The 16,543-nt window shown below is 39.1% G+C and overlaps 1 protein-coding gene across 1 annotated transcript; it reads right to left on the reverse strand.

The window, feature by feature from the left end:
• Positions 1 to 320: 320 nt before the first annotated feature.
• LOC130884731 (olfactory receptor 4Q3-like) lies at positions 321 to 6,284 on the reverse strand. The gene is given in 3 exon segments (XM_057785859.1): positions 321 to 1,339; positions 1,342 to 1,382; positions 6,217 to 6,284. Coding segments are annotated over 3 exon segments (1,128 nt in total).
• Between the last annotated feature and the right edge of the window lie 10,259 nt (positions 6,285 to 16,543).

Raw genomic sequence — 16,543 nt, forward strand, 5'->3', positions numbered from 1 at the left:
CGGAAATTAATTAGTAAATTAAACTAATGAATTGAAGACTTGCTGGAGGCAAAATAATAAACAGTTGATCTTCCAGGGTATTCTCTGGTCTTACCATTTAATTAATGCCTATCATCTGTCTGCCAGTAAATACTCATGAGTCATGCCCTCATATCAGCTCCCAGCAAAGCCACCTGTGTCTCAATTATTATTGCAAGTGATGTTTTATAGTATTTATACTGTCTTCTCTGATACCCAGACTCTAATGTGACTTCCACAGATATATGGGTTAAAGTAAGAACGTTCCAAGGAAGGGTACTTTTGAAGACACCTTATACCTCTCATCTTTTAATGAGGCAGTGGGATGTCACCTGCTTCCTTCTCAGCTTTTCTAGAGCTCTCTTCATATCTGTATTTCTCAGCGTGTAGATGAGAGGGTTCAGCATAGGTGTGATCACTGTGTAAAACACAGAGACTACTTTATCCACAGAGAAGGTGCAAAATGGCCTCAAGTAGATGAATACACAGGGCACAAAGATCAAGCTGACCACTGTCAGGTGAGAGGCACAGGTGGACAATGCCTTGCTCTGGCCCTGATGGAGGTGAGTTCTCAGAGAGAGTAGGATGAGAGCATAGGAAAAGAGCAGGACCAAGAAGCAGACAAGAGACAATATGCCACTGTTAAAGACCATCAGTACCTCAACCAAGTAAGTGTCCATGCAGGCCAGCTTGATGACCTGAGGGACATCACAATAGAAGTTGTCCAGTTCATTGGGACCACAGAAAGGCAGTTGGATGACAATAATGAGCTGTGTGATAGAGTGGATAAAACCTCCACACCAGCAGGCAAACACCAACCGAAGACGCAGGTGGTTATTCATGACCGCTAGGTAGTGCAGAGGGTTGCATATGGCAACATACCTATCATAGGCCATTACAGTCAGCAGAAACATCTCGCTGGCTCCCAGAAAGTGAAGGAAGAAGATCTGGGCCAGGCATCCCGAAAAGGATATTGTCTTCTCCTTCTGTAGGAAATCTCCTAGCATTTTTGGTACAGCAACACAGCTCAGACATAGGTCAATGAAAGACAGGTGACTTAGGAAATAGTACATGGGAGACTGGAGCAGATGAGCATCAGCCTGTACCACCATCACTATCAAAAGGTTTCCCAGGATAATAAGAGCAAAAATCAATAAGAACGTGAAGAAGAGAAATAACTGCAGCTCCCAGGAAGATGACAGGCCCAGAAGAACAAATCGTGACACCTCAGAGCTGTTTTCATTTTTCTTCAAGCCAAGAATATTGAACGACCTAGTGTAAGAAAAATTAAACTGGATTAAGCTGATTAAATTAGGCAAATAGAAAAATGATGAGAAAGAACTTCTTGCTCATCTGTAGGTACTCTGTGCAGCAGATGTCAATCACATTAAGCTGAGAAGAGAATGCTTCTTGAATACGGAACTGTTTTGCTCTGCAAAGACGCAGACATTCTCTGCTACCTCTCACCCTCCTTAACCCCCCAACAGAATTACTCCATAGATAGGGAAGCAGAAGCTCTATAACTGGAGGAGACAATGTTCTGTCTAAAATCAGCTCTGCAAAAATACAAAATAAGACAAGATTAGTACTTTCTTTTTGTGATATATAGGTTTTCATACTTAAAAAAGTATTACATTTTACTTATTTATTTTGTATGGGTGTGTACATGAATGTGTGTGGGTACACGTGCACTGTGGAATACATGTGAAGGTCAAAGGGTAACTTTTGGAAGTCTGGTCTTTCTACCACATGGGCCACAGTGATGCAATCCAGGCATGGCAACTGTCATTTTTACCTGCTTAGCGATCACACTGATCCAAGTTTTGTATTTTCTTATTCCCACTAATCCACTCAATATTGTGGTTCTTTTGAGATATTCAAAGAATTTGTTTAATTAAATAATTTATACTAGATGCAAAAAATTGATATTGAATATGTGGAAAGGTATCTGAATTTCTAAAAGAAAAAAATCTTTAATAATAAGAAATCTTTCTTCAAAATATTATATTAATAATAAGCCTATGTGAGGAGGATTTGGGGCTGACATAGCTTTCTGCCACTGTGACTGTTCTCTCCACTATAGACAAGTCAAAAGTTCATCCAACTCTACAGTTTAAACTAGAAAATAAAACAAAGGAAAAACACAAAATGAGAAATATTTGCTTCCATGTGTAGAAACTCTTGAGCTGTACTATAGTGGGATTCCTCAGTCTTCCTTTGCTGTATCAAGAGTGAAAACTTTTTTCAACAAATGCCCTCTTGATGGTTTTTGTTGTTTCATGTGCTTTTTGAGGGGGGAGTCTAAAATGTTTAGTTAATAGGAATTAAGTGTTTATTATAACTATAAAGTAATTTCTAACATAATATTGTATATACTCAAAAATCTATAAAGAACATATATAATAAATAAAATATGCATATGATATATAAACATGTACATATAAATCTCTAACATATAGATGTATATATACATATATACATTTGTATTCAAATTTATGGGTTGATGAGATGGCTGCTGCCAAGCCCAATGAGTAGAATTCAATCCCAGGACCCACGTGGTGGAAGGAAAGAATTAACTCCAGCAAATTGTCATTTGACCTCTGTACATGTGCCACATATACCCATCCCCCGCATAGGCACAAATTCCCACACAAAATAAATTAAAACTGTAATTTACATTTTTTATACTGAAGAATTTTCTGAGGTTTGCTTCCTGTAGGAAGATGTGATCAATGTATTGCTTTTATTTCAAAAGTATAGGTCTACAGAGAGATAACCTTGTATTAAAATAGGTAAGATTAAAATTAAAACATAAGTGTAGATTAAATAAGAATGTATAAAATGTATAATGTATTTAAGCCTACATGACTACAAGCCATTTTAAGTTTTAGTTAATGATCTACTTTTCTATAGTAACATCTAATCTTACAGAATTTCAACACTATTCATATTTAGATAGTTTCTAAGTTTTATTGTAATAATATTTGGCTAAGAATGCTTTCAATTTTTATCATTAAAAGGATGTAATAATATCTTTTCTGTTTGATTATTTGAGTTATTGTTAAAGTATGGACTAGACAATGGTTGCTATAGATTGTTTTTTGCTGATTCAAGTCATGCATTGCCTTCAGATAATATAAAACGTAATGCCAACAATGCCCAGGTTACATTCAATATCTAATAAAATTAGACTGTTTTCTAATATCTTGCAGCTTCTATGTTTCTAAGAATCTCTCATCACAGAAAGGTGATGAGCCTCTGAATGTTCTATGAAGGATACAGAATCCTTTAACATGAATGAATGCCTACCAATAGATCACCTTCCACTATCATATGGTCCTGTAACTCCCCTCTCCTGGTATGTATCAGAAAGAAATGAAATCAGGATCTGAAGAGATTTCTGATCTCCGGGTTAACTTCAGCATCATTAATAAGAGACAGAGAATGAGAACACTCAACCACCCCATCAACTGATGGCCGCACAGACACAGACACAACAGCACAGTGTTTAAAAGATGAAACTCTGCCATTTGCAACAACATAGATAGAACTGGTGAAAATTACGTAAGTGAAATAAGCCAGGCAAGAAAAATGATCCTGGTCTTACCCACATATGGAGTCTACAAGACTGAGCTCATAAAAGTTGAAACTCAGTGCTGATTGTCAGAGGTCAGTGGAGATGTTATGCATGTTGGAGAAAGGTTGATCTGATTGCTGAGTACCTAGCTGTAATTAGAAAAAAGAAAGTTCTGGTATGCAACAAACAATATGGACAGTCTCCTTCATAAAGCCAGAAGGGATGGTGAACATTTTCACACTAAAACTAATGTTCTAGAATATTGTTAGAATTCACCTGATCTTCATTACACAGTGCACACATGTATCAAAGCATCATGCTTTCTGGTATAAGTTAAAAGTCAATGTGATTTCAAAGTTTTCCTTCCTAAATTCTACAGAACTGGGCAAATAAACATTTCAGCTTCATTATCCCATTCCAGCCTATCAGCCTACACTTCATGCTGCATACACCAAGAATAAGAGGAATTTTCAGAAGTCAGCAAAATGTGTTTACATTTGCATACATCGAAGAGTGAAAACTTCTGATAGCAAATGTGTGTTTGGGGAAAAACCCCACTGCACGAAGGAAAAAAAAAAACAAAAGAAGCTCTTCATATGATCCAGGTACTTACTAAGAGCTGGGCAGCTGGTCTCTGACCTTTCTAAACACAGATCTAAGGGCTGGAGAGAAGGTTCAGCAGGTAAGGGCACCCGCTTCTCTTCTAGAGGAACAGCATTCACTCCCCAGCACCCACATTGTGGCTAACAACCATCTTCCCTCTTTCGGGGATCCAATACCCTCTTCTGGAGTCCATGGACCCTGAAAATTGTTTTCTTAGATTAAAATGATAAATACCACAGCATATAGATTAAAAGAATAAAATAAAAAAAAGCATGTTAAGAGCATCAAAACCAGAAAGGAGACCAGGCTGGTGAGTGTGGTTTTCATAAACATTCTTTTGATGGACTTACATCATTGCTTATAGGGAATGAAGCGCTTTGATGAAAATAATGTGATATCTTGCTACTCACCACACCTGTGGTGGAGAACACAGTCATCTGCAGATGACCATCCCAGTCACCAAAACTGTGTCATAACAACTTCCTTATAATTCAGTCTCTATCTAGTTAAATGAAGGCTGTGTGAATTAGCATTCCTGTCTCTAGGGCTCTGGCTCTGTATGAGAGTCTTATGGTCATTACATCACTAATCACACTAATGAGCCCTGAGATTCCCTGGGCTGCTGTTGTGTGAGGTACCTGCATCTCAGTTCTTGGTAGGAAGCTGACCTGCAATCTCTGGACTCCAAAACTCTAAGGCCAGAGGCATAAACCAGCCCAATTTTTTAAAGTTTACTTTGAATTGATTAATTTGAAACTTTATCTGCCAACCAATTTCTATGTCTCAGTCTCTTCCTGATGAAAGAAATGTCTGCCTGTTTATAAACCAGAAATATTCCCGAAGGGATAGAAGTTGAAGTATTAGCACCAAACTACCTGAAAACTGTAGAAGAAACACATCCTTCATAGCATTACAGATCTTGATGCATACCTGAGTGTCTGGTAACACCTCAGGCAGCTTACCTATGCTCACATACATATTTATCTAGAAGAAACAGTCATTATTTTTAGTGAGTGACAATTTTAATAAGTTGCTTTCCTCAAGGTATGATTTTTACATTTTTAGTTAGAAGAGCAATTTATCACTTCCCATTCCCATTTCTCCTCCCAGCCCCTTCCAAATCCCTCGAATCCCCCACAAGTCTCCAGCAACCTCTCAAAATGTTATTTTCTTTTTGTTTGATTATTATTTGTATGTAAATAATATATATATAATTGTCAATATAAAAGTATGTATGTATATAATTGTCAATATAAAAGTGTAATTTTAACAATATAATATACAATTCTCAAATTAAGGAACATTAAACACTCTTTTTAATCTGCTTGAGTGTGAGTGGCATACAGAAGATTAGCAAGGCCAGATGAAATAAGATGAAACATGTTACTTTAAATAATGAAAAGATAAAAAGAACAATGAAATTAAAAATAAATTAAGTATATTTTAGTTAATACCATGAAGAGAAATGTAATTTTGGCTTGTTTCTACCACACATAGAGAAAATTAATAAAATATAAGCAACCTCCAAAAATTCTATTTGACAATATTTATTCATCGCACTTAAATTGTATTTGCCCCTACTTGTGTATATGTATAGCAAGCAAACATAATAAAAGCAAATTTTCTCATCATAAATATAACAAATAGCATTCAATCACTAGTAAGGCCTGAGTCATAACATGTCTGAGGGTCACACAGTAGTTTAGGGGAACATTTTCAATCCTTTTGTCATTTCTCCACTCCCTGTGTGCCAAGGATTGGTATTTAGGCAGTTTGGGGGATTTTGCAGGATTGCTTCTGGCATGCTGTTCAAACATTGTCCAGATATATCACTTTGATGAGAGTAAGTAGAAGTCTAGTGTTGTAATAGTATCTTAAAATAAAAGTTATTGACATAGAGTCAGCATGAAAAACATATTTGGCATATTTTACTTTCTTTCTTCTACAAAGTTGTAGTTAGTTCTAAGATCCAAAGAACCTACCACTGACTTTCATGTTAAAATAAGTGCAGGACGTACAGCGTGGCAGCAGGAAGGTGCTTTCTCATCCCATCGGCTCGAAGCTTCCTCTGAAAGTCAGGTACCATTGGACTCCTATAACAGTCCATCAGCATAGGTTCCAGAGCACATTTAGGAAAATATATTATTGTTGCTCCTGGGGACACATAAGTCTGTGGCTTATCACCAGAAATTATTAAGTCACTGACTGTCTTCTGCTTCTAGAGAGAAAATTAACAATAACGTTTTGTTGTAAGTGGTGTTTTTTGAATGTTTGACACTGGCTTTTATAGTATTTTTAGGGAACAGAGCTAGAAAATTAGCACAAGAAAAGTTGTATTCTAAGAGTGCAGGGAATATAATCTAAAGAAAAAAATAGATTTTTCTCTTTAGACTTGTAAAACTTACTGTTGCAACTCAAATTTTCTGTGGTTTCACTTTCTTCCACATTATGTCACAATGAAATATTTTTTATTTTAAATAAATTATTTTTCTGTGGTACTATTTTGTTTGTGTTTTAGCAAGTAAAGCTTGCCTGAGGATCGGGGTGCAGAGCTAAACCTCTAGAGGCCAGGCAGTGGTGGCATACACCTCTAATCCCAGAAGTTGAGAAACAGAGGCAGAGGGATCTCTACTAGTTCAGAGCCAATCATCCTGGGTTCCATCAAATTGAATCTGTCTAAAAAAGAAACAGGTTCACATAAAGATGATTCCAGCACTTGGGATCCCACACCTTTAATCCCAGCTTGAGGGAGGTGGAGACAGGAGTGATATGGCAGGGCAGAGGGAGGCATATAAAACGGAAGGCGGCAAGAGCTCAGTGAAGTCTGAGAATTGTCCTTGCAGTCTGAGGATGCAGTCTGAGAAGACAATCTGAGGACAAGATCTACCCTTTGATCTGAGCATTGGTAGAGGTAAAAGGTCTCTCTAGTGTCTGGCCACACTGCTTCTCTGATATTTCAAATTTTACGCCCTAATTATTTATTAAGACTAATTAGAATGTGTGCTACATTCTTCTTTGATTTTAACAAACAAAAAATCATTCATTATTTTGTAAACATGTTGTATTCCTTGTATTCCTTGTATAGCATCAAACATTAATGTCAATGACATCTTTGAACTGAATTAATCACTACTTTTACTCATAACCACTGGAAGATGGATCTTTGATATTTGAGAGTTATCTGTCACTCATAATTATCTCAACATAGAAGGAATAGCACATATTTAACAAATACCTACGATCACATATATTCCCCTTAGACTTTTGAGAAAAAGCAAAACTGAACAACTTTGATTGACCAAAAGGAGGGCAACATTTTACCAAATGGTTAATTCTTTTGACAGATATAAAAATAGACAAGTTAAAAATTATACTCTTACGTGAATAATATAACTAATATGTATTTTGCTTATTATAGTTGTATAGCTGTCCACAGGCTATATACTTTTTCTTGAGTATATATCTAAGTAAGGTGTCTTGTTTGCTTGCTTTTGTGCAGACATGGGAGTAGGTCTAGATGCCTGTGAGCACACATGTGAAAGCCAGAAGAAGGTGTTTCTTTACATATGCATCTGTTAACAGGTGTCTTTGTTAATTCCTCAGCAATATTGTGAGTAGAGACTAAGTTTAGATATTACAGCATTTGAAATAAGGTAGAGTATAATAAGACTGTGAACAATACTCTTAAAATATCATTCCAGAAGAACAGATACTTGATACTTTCCAAAGAAGTAGCAGCTTTATAAAAGAGACATTGTTATGTCTAAAACTACAAATTGACCCCCATAATGATGGTGGGAAATTTCAATATCATACTCTCCCTAATACACAAGTCATATGGGGGGAAAAATCTAAAAAGAACTCCAAATTCAAATGATGTCATAAATCAAGTGAACCTAACAAACCCACAGAATATTTTACCCAAACATTACACCTTCCACATTCTTATCAGTAATGTAGTCATCTCCAACTGGTCACATTACACCTTCCACATTCTTATCAGTAATGTAGCCATCTCTAATTGGTCACATTACACCTACTACATTCTCATCAGTAATGTAGCTGTCTGCAACTGGTCACATTACACCTTATACATTCTCATCAGTAATGTAGTCATCTCTGATTAACCACATTACACCTTATACATTCTCATCAGTAATGAAGCTGTCTCCAATTAGTCACACACTAGAACACAAAAGAAATCTCAACAAATACAGGAAAATTTAAATAATATCTTATATTTTATTGGACTAGAGAAGAATAAAGCTGGATCTAAATAGCAATAACAAATAAAGAAAGTAAAAACACTCATAGAAACTAAATAAAAACTATTAAATTATAATTGGAGCAGAGATTAACTCAAGAAAGAATTTTTTTTATTCTTTTTTACTTAAAATTTCCAACTGCTCCCCGTTTCCCATTTCCCTCCCCCTCCTCCCACATATTGCCCCCTCCCCCCGCTCCCCTTCCCCTATCCCCACTCCACTTCTCCTCCCCCTAGTCCACTCCCCCTCCCTCTCGATACTGAAGAGCAGTCCAAATTCCCTGCTCTACATGAAGACCAAGGTCCTCCCACTTCTATCTAGGTCCCAGAAGGTGAGCATCCAAACAGGCTACGCTCCCACAAAGCCAGTTCATGTATTAGGATCGAATCCTAGTGCCATTGTCCTTGGCTTCTCATCAGCCTTCGTTGTCCGCCTTGTTCAGAGAGTCCAGTTTCAACCCATGCTTATTCAGTCCCAGTCCAGCTGGCCTTGGAGAGCTCCCAATAGATCAGTTCCACTGTCACAGTGGGTGGGTGCACCCCTCGTGGTCCTGATTTCCTTGCTCATGTTCTCCCTCCTTCTGCTCCTCATTTGGACCTTAAGAGCTCAGACGGTTGATCCAAATTGGGTCTCTGTCTCTCTCTCGATCCATCGCCAGATGAAAGTTCCTGTGCCATTCTCCTTGGCCTCTCGTCAGCTCTCATTGTCCACCACATTAAGAGAGTCCGGTTTTATCCCATGTTTTTTTCAGTAGCAGTCCAGCTGGCCTTGGTGAGCTCCCAATAGATCGGCCCCCCTGTCTCAGTGGTTGGGTGCACCCCTCATGGTCCTGACTTCCTTGTTCATGTTCTCTCTCCTTCTGCTCCTCATTATAACCTTGGGAGCTCAGTCCGGTGCTCCAGTGTGGGTCTCTGTCTCTATCTCCATCCATCGCTAGATGAAGGTTCTATGGCGATATGCAAGATATTCATCAGTATGATTATAGGATAGGTTCATTTCAGGTTCCCTATCCTCAGGTGCCCCAATGAACTAACTGGGGACATTGCCCTGGGCTTCTGGTAGCCAATCCAGGTTCAAGTCTCTTGCCAACCCTTAGGTGGCTCCCTTAACTAAGGTATGAGTTTCCCTGCTCCCCCATCCAACCTTCCTTTACCCCCAATCACCCCAATTCCCCCAGTTCCCCTCATCCTCTCCTTCACATTTTTCTCTCCCCATCTCCCCTCATCCCCATCCCACCCCACCCCCCAAGATTCCCATTTTTTGCCCATCAATCTTGTCTATTTCCCATAGCTGGGAGGATATCTATATGTTTTTCCTTGGGTTTACCCTCTTGTTTAGCTTCTTTAGGATCACAAATTATAGACTCAGTGGCCCCTATCCATGGCTAGAAACCAATTATGAGTGAGTACATCCCATGATCTTCTTTTTGGGTCTGGGATACCTTACTCAGGATCGTATTTTCTATTTCCATCCATTTGCATGCAAAATTCGAGAAGTCATTGTTTTTTACCGCAGAGTAGTACTCTAATGTATATATATTCCACACTTTCTTCATCCATTCTTCTATTGAAGGGCATCTAGGTTGCTTCCAGGTTCTGGCTATTACAAATAATGCTGCTATGAACATAGTTGGACAAATGCTTTTGTCATATGCTAGGGCATCTCTTGGGTATATTCCCAAGAGTGCTATTGCTGGGTCCAGGGGTAGGTTGATCCCAATTTTTCTGAGAAACCGCCACACTGATTTCCAAAGTGGTTGCACAAGTTTGCAGTCCCACCAGCAATGGATGAGGGTACCCCTTTCTCCACAACCTCTCCAGCAAAGGCTATCCTTGGTGTTTTTGATTTTAGCCATTCTGACAGGTGTAAAATGATATCTCAAAGTTGTTTTGATTTGCATTTCTCTGATCGCTAAGGAGGTTGAGCATGACCTTAAGTATCTTTTGGCCATTTTAACTTCTTCTGATGAGAATTCTCTGTTCAGTTCAGTGCCCCATTTTTTAATTGGGTTAATTATCCTTTTAAAGTATAGTTTCTCGAGTTCTTTATATATTTTGGAGATCAGACCTTTGTCTGTTGCGGGGTTGGTGAAGATCTTCTCCCAGTCAGTAGGCTGCCTTTTTGTCTTAATGACAGTGTCCTTTGCTTTACAGAAGCTTCTCAGTTTCAGGAGGTCCCATTTATTCAATGTTGCCCTTAATGTCTGTGCTGCTGGGGTTATACATAGGAAGCAATCTCCTGTGCCCATATGTTGTAGGGTACTTCCCATTTTCTTTTCTATCAGGTTCAGTGTGTTCAGATTGATATTGAGGTCTTTGATCCATTTGGACTTGAGTTTTGTGCATGGTGATAAATATGGGTCTATTTTCATTCTTCTACAGGTTGACATCCAATTGTGCCAGCACCATTTGTTGAAGATGCTTTCTTTCTTCCATTGTATACTTTTAGCTCCTTTATCGAAAATTAGTTGTTCATAGGTTTGTGGGTTAAAATCCGGGTCTTCTATACGATTCCATTGGTCGACTGTTCTGTTTTTATGCCAGTACCACGCTGTTTTCATTACTGTAGCTCTGTAATAGAGTTTGAAGGCAGGGATGGTAATGCCTCCAGAAGTTCCTTTATTATATAAGATTGTTTTGGCTATCCTGGGTTTTTTGTTTCTCCATATAAAGTTGATTATTGTCCTTTCAAGATCTGTGAAGAATTTTGATGGGATTTTAATGGGGATTGCATTGAATCTATAGATTGCCCTCGGTAGAATTGCCATTTTTACTATGTTGATCCTCCCAATCCAGGAGCAAGGGAGATCCTTCCATTTTCTGGTATCCTCTTCAATTTCTTTCTTCAATGCCTTAAAGTTCTTGTCAAATAGATTTTTCACTTCCTTGGTTAGAGTTACCCCAAGATAGTTTATGCTTTTGGTGGCTATCGTGAAAGGTGATGATTCTCTTATTTCCCTCTCTGCTTCCATATCCTTTGTGTATAAGACGGCGACTGATTTTTTGGAGTTGATCTTGTATCCTGCCACATTACTAAAGGCGTTTATCAGCTGTAGGAGTTCTTTGGTGGAGTTTTTGGGGTCGCTCATGTACACTATCATATCATCTGCAAATAATGCAAGTTTAACTTCTTCCTTTCCAATTTGAATCCCCTTTATCCCCTTATGTTGTCTTATTGCTATTGCTAAAACTTCGAGAACTATATTGAAGAGGTATGGAGAGAGTGGACAGCCTTGGCATGTTCCTGATTTTAGTGGGATGGCTTTAAGTTTCTCTCCATTTAATTTGATATTAGCTGTCGGATTGCTGTATATAGCTTTAATTAAATTTAGGTATGACCCTTGTATCCCTAATCTCTCCAAGACTTTTATCATAAAGGGATGTTGAATTTTGTCAAATGCTTTTTCAGCGTCTAATGAAACGATCATATGGTTTTTTTCTTTCAGTTTATTTATATGATGGATTACATTGATAGACTTGCGTATGTTAAACCAGCCCTGCATCTCTGGTATGAAGCCTACTTGATCATAATGGATAATTTTTCTAATGTGTTCTTGGATTCGGTTTGCCAGAATTTTGTTGAGGATTTTTGCATCGATGTTCATGAGTGAGATTGGCCTGTAATTTTCTTTCTTGGTTGGGTCTTTGTGTGGTTTTGGTATCAGAGTTACTGTAGCTTCATAAAAGGAATTTGGCAATGACTCTTCTGTTTCTATATTGTGAAATACCTTAAGGAGTATAGGTATTAGGTCTTCTTGGAAGATCTGGTAGAATTCCGCATTGAAACCATCTGGTCCTGGACTTTTTTTGGAAGGGAGGTTTTTGATAACTGCTTCTAATTCTTCACGACTAACAGGTCTATTTAGGTTATTCACCTGGTCCTGGTTTAACTTTGGTATATGGTATTTATCTAAAAAAGTGTCCATTTCTTTTACATTTTCCAGTTTTGTGGCATACAGCCTTTTGTAGTAAGATCTAATGATTCTCTGAATTTCCTCTGTGTCTGTGGTTATGTCTCCCTTTTCATTTCTGATCTTATTAATTTGCAAATTCTCTCTCTGCCGTTTGATTAGTTTGGATAGGGGTTTATCAATCTTGTTGATTTTCTCCAGGAACCAGCTTTTTCATTTATTGATTCTTTCAATTGTTTTCTGTGTCTCTATTTTGTTGATTTCATCCCTCAGTTTGATTATTTCCAGTCTTCTACCCCTCTAGGTGAGTCTGCTTCTTTTTTTTCTAGAGCTTTCAGGTGGGCTGTTAAGTCTCCAATGTGTACTTTCTCTGTTTTCTTTAAGTGGGCAGTTAGTGCTATGAACTTTCCTCTCAGGACTGCTTTCATAGTGTCCCATAGGTTTGAGTATGTTGTTTCTTTATTTTCATTGTCTTCAAGGAAGACTTTAATTTCTTTCTTTATTTCTTCCTTAATCCAGGTATGGTTCAGTAGTTGACTATTCAGTTTCCATGAGTTTGTAGGCTTTCTGGGGGTAGCATTGTTGCTGAATTCTAGCTTTAATCCATGGTGATCTGATAAGATACAGGTGGTTATTAATATTTTTTTGTAACTGTGAATGTTTGCTTTGTTACCGAGTATGTGGTCGATTTTTGAGAAGGTTCCATGAGCTGCAGAGAAGAAGGTATATTCTTTCCTATTTGGGTGGAATATTCTATAGATGTCTGTTAAGTCCATTTGATTCATTACCTCCATTAATTCTCTTATTTCTCTGTTAGGTTTCTGTCTGATTGACCTGTCCATTGGTGAGAGAGGAGTATTAAAGTCTCCTACTATTAATGTGTGCGGTTTGATGGCTGCCTTGAGTTTTAACAATGTTTCTTTTACGTACGTGGGTGCTTTTATATTAGGGGCATAGATATTCAGGATTGAGATTTCATCCTGATAAATTGTTCCTGTTATGAGTAGAAAATGTCCCTCTCCATCTCTTCTGATTGATTTAAGTTTGAAGTCAACTTTGTTAGAAATTAGTATGGCCACACCTGCTTGTTTCCTAGGTACATTTACTTGATAAGCCTTATCCCAGCCCTTTACTCTGAGTAGGTGCCTGTCTTTGTGGTTGAGGTGTGTTTCTTGTAAACAGCAGAATGTTGGATCCTGTTTTCGTATCCAATCTCTTAGTCTGTGCCTTTTTATAGGTGAGTTGAGTCCATTGACATTAAGTGATATTAATGACCAGTGGTTGTTAACTCCGGTCATTTTTTTTTAGTAGTAGATTTTGTGTGTTTCCCTTCTTTGAGATGTGCTGGTAAAGGGTTTCTAGATGTCTGAGTTACTGTGGTCATTGTTGGACTCCTTAATTAGTGATTTTCCTTCTATTACTTTCTGTAAGGCTGGATTTGTGGCTACGTATTGTTTAAATTTTTTTTATCCTGGAAAATTTTGTTTTCTCCATTTATATTGAACGAAAGCTTGGCTGGGTATAGTAGTCTGGGCTTGCATCCATGGTCTCTTAGTTTCTGCAGTACATCTATCCAGGACCTTCTGGCTTTCATGGTTTCCATAGAGAAGTCAGGTGTAAGTCTGATAGGTTTACCTTTATAAGTAACTTGGCCTTTTTCCTTTGCTGCTCTTAATATTCTTTCTTTATTCTGTATGCTTTGTGTTTTGATTATTATATGGCGAGAGGATGTTTTTTTTTTTATCCAGCCTATTCGGTGTTCTGTATGCTTCTTGAACCTTCGTAGGTTTATCTTTCTTTAGGTTGGGAAAGTTTTCTTCTATAATTTTATTAAATATATTTTCTGGACCGTTGAGCTGCGCTTCTTCTCCTTCTTCTACTCCTATTATTCTTAGGTTTGGTCTTTTTATTGTGTCCCATATTTCCTGAATGTTTTGTGATGAGAATTTGTTGGCCTTGCTGTTTTCTTTGATCAACGTGTTTATTTTCTCTATGGTATCTTCAGAATCTGAGATTCTTTCTTCTATCTCTTGTATTCTGTTGGTTATGCTTGTTTCTGTAGTCTCTATTCGTTTACCTAGATTTTCCCTGTCCAGCTGGCCTTCTGTTTGTGTTTTCTTCTTTGCCTCCATTTCAGTTTTTAAGTCTTGAACTGTTTCCATTATGTGTTTGATTGTTTTTCCTTGGTTTCCTAGGGTATCATTCACTGATTTACTCAATTCTTCAAACTTTCTGTTATACTTCTCATCCATTTCTATAAGGGCATTTTTTACATGCTGTTTAAGGGTGTCAATCACTTTCATAAAGTCAGTTTTATCTACTTCTTCATGATTAAGGTGTTCATGTCCTCCTGTTGTGAGGTCGCTGGGTTCTGGTGGTTTCATATAGTTTTTCAGATTGTTGGGTGAATTCTTGCATTGGCGCCTGCCCATCTCTTTCTCCGAATGCTCCCCTATGGATCTTCTTTTACCGGATCAGGTCTCCTTGCCTACTGATGTACTTTCCCAGTGATGGCACCCTGCAGTGATAGCTCTCCTGGTGCTCCAGTGATGTCTCTCCTGGTACCAATATCAGATCTCCGTGCCCAAAGACGGCAATCCTGGTACCCAGATTAGCTCTACCACTGATGGCTCTCCTGGTGCCAAGATCAGATCTCCGTGCAGGTTGGGTAGTTCGTAAACAAAGGCCTTACCTTGTTTGGTGCAGGCAGGCCAGTGTACCAAAGGAAGTCTTGCCTGCCTACTTGCCCTGAGGATTTGCCCCCAGCGCCAGACAGACTGAGCTGGATGGTGTTATGTGCCCAAAGAGGAAAGGGGGCAGAAGGAAGAAGGGTTCTGGATGCAAGCTGGGTGGGACAAGAAGAGAGAGGCAGTATGCAGGGTGTAGAGCCCCTGCAGGGAGGCAAGGGAGTATAGGGTGGGGGATGAGGAACTTCAGAGTTCCCTGTCCAGGGCTGCTTCCGCCGCCGCCGGTCAGGTCACAAACTCACCCCGCTGCTGTCTCTCCTGGTGCCTAGATCAGATCTCCATGCAGGTTGGGTAGTTTGTAAACAAATGCCTTACCTTGCTTGATGCAGGCAGGCTGGAGAGACAAAGGAAGTCTCGTCTGCCTACTTGCCCTGAGGATTTGCCCCCAGCGCCAGACAGACTGAGCTGGATGGTGTTATGTGCCCAAAGAGGAAAGGGGGCAGAAGGAAGAAGGGTTCTGGATGCAAGATGGGTGGGACAAGAAGAGAGAGGCAGTATGCAGGGTGTAGAGCCCCTGCAGGGAGCCCAGGGCGTATAGGGTGGGGGGATGAGGAACTTCAGAGTTTCCTGTCCAGGGCTGCTTCAGCCGCCACCAGTCAGGTCACAAACTCACCCCGCTGCTGTCTCTCCTGGTGCCTAGATCAGATCTCCATGCAGGTTAGGTAGTTTGTAAACAAAGGCCTTACCTTGCTTGATGCAGGCAGGCTGGAGAGACAAAGGAAGTCTCGTCTGCCTACTTGCCCTGAGGATTTGCCCCCAGCGCCAGACAGACTGAGCTGGATGGTGTTATGTGCCCAAAGAGGAAAGGGGGCAGAAGGAAGAAGGGTTCTGGATGCAAACTGGGTGGGACAAGAAGAGAGAGGCAGTATGCAGGGTGTAGAGCCCCTGCAGGGAACCCAGGGAGTATAGGGTGGGGGATGAGGAACTTCAGAGTTCCCTGTCCAGGGCTGCTTCCACCGCCGCCAGTCAGGTCACAAACTCACCCCGCTGCTGTCTCTCCTGGTGCCTAGATCAGATCTCCGTCAAGAAAGAATTTTTTAATCAAATAGAAATGAAAAAAATCTAGGGGGTTAAATAAAAGCACACCTAACAAGAAAGTTTATAGCTCTAATTGCCTGCACTTTAAAAAGATCAAGAAATATCTCATTAATATTTTAGAGATATACCTGAAAGTCTTCAAAAAAAACATAGCAACTAAGACCTGCAAAGAAAGCATAGGGGAAAAAGTATTCAAGATCAAGACTGAAGTTTGTAGGAGGAAGGGAAGCCACTTGTTGGTTCCCGGCTGCCCAGCTAGCTTAGACCCAAAAAATCACAAAGAAACTGTATTAATTAAATCATTGCTTGGCCCATTAGCTGTAGTTGCTTTTTTTTGTTGTTGTTGTTTTTTTTAATTAATATTTCCACCTGCTCCCCATTTCCC

Source organism: Chionomys nivalis, chromosome 12, assembly GCF_950005125.1.
Source record: "Chionomys nivalis chromosome 12, mChiNiv1.1, whole genome shotgun sequence".
Taxonomy (NCBI): Eukaryota; Metazoa; Chordata; class Mammalia; order Rodentia; family Cricetidae; genus Chionomys; species Chionomys nivalis.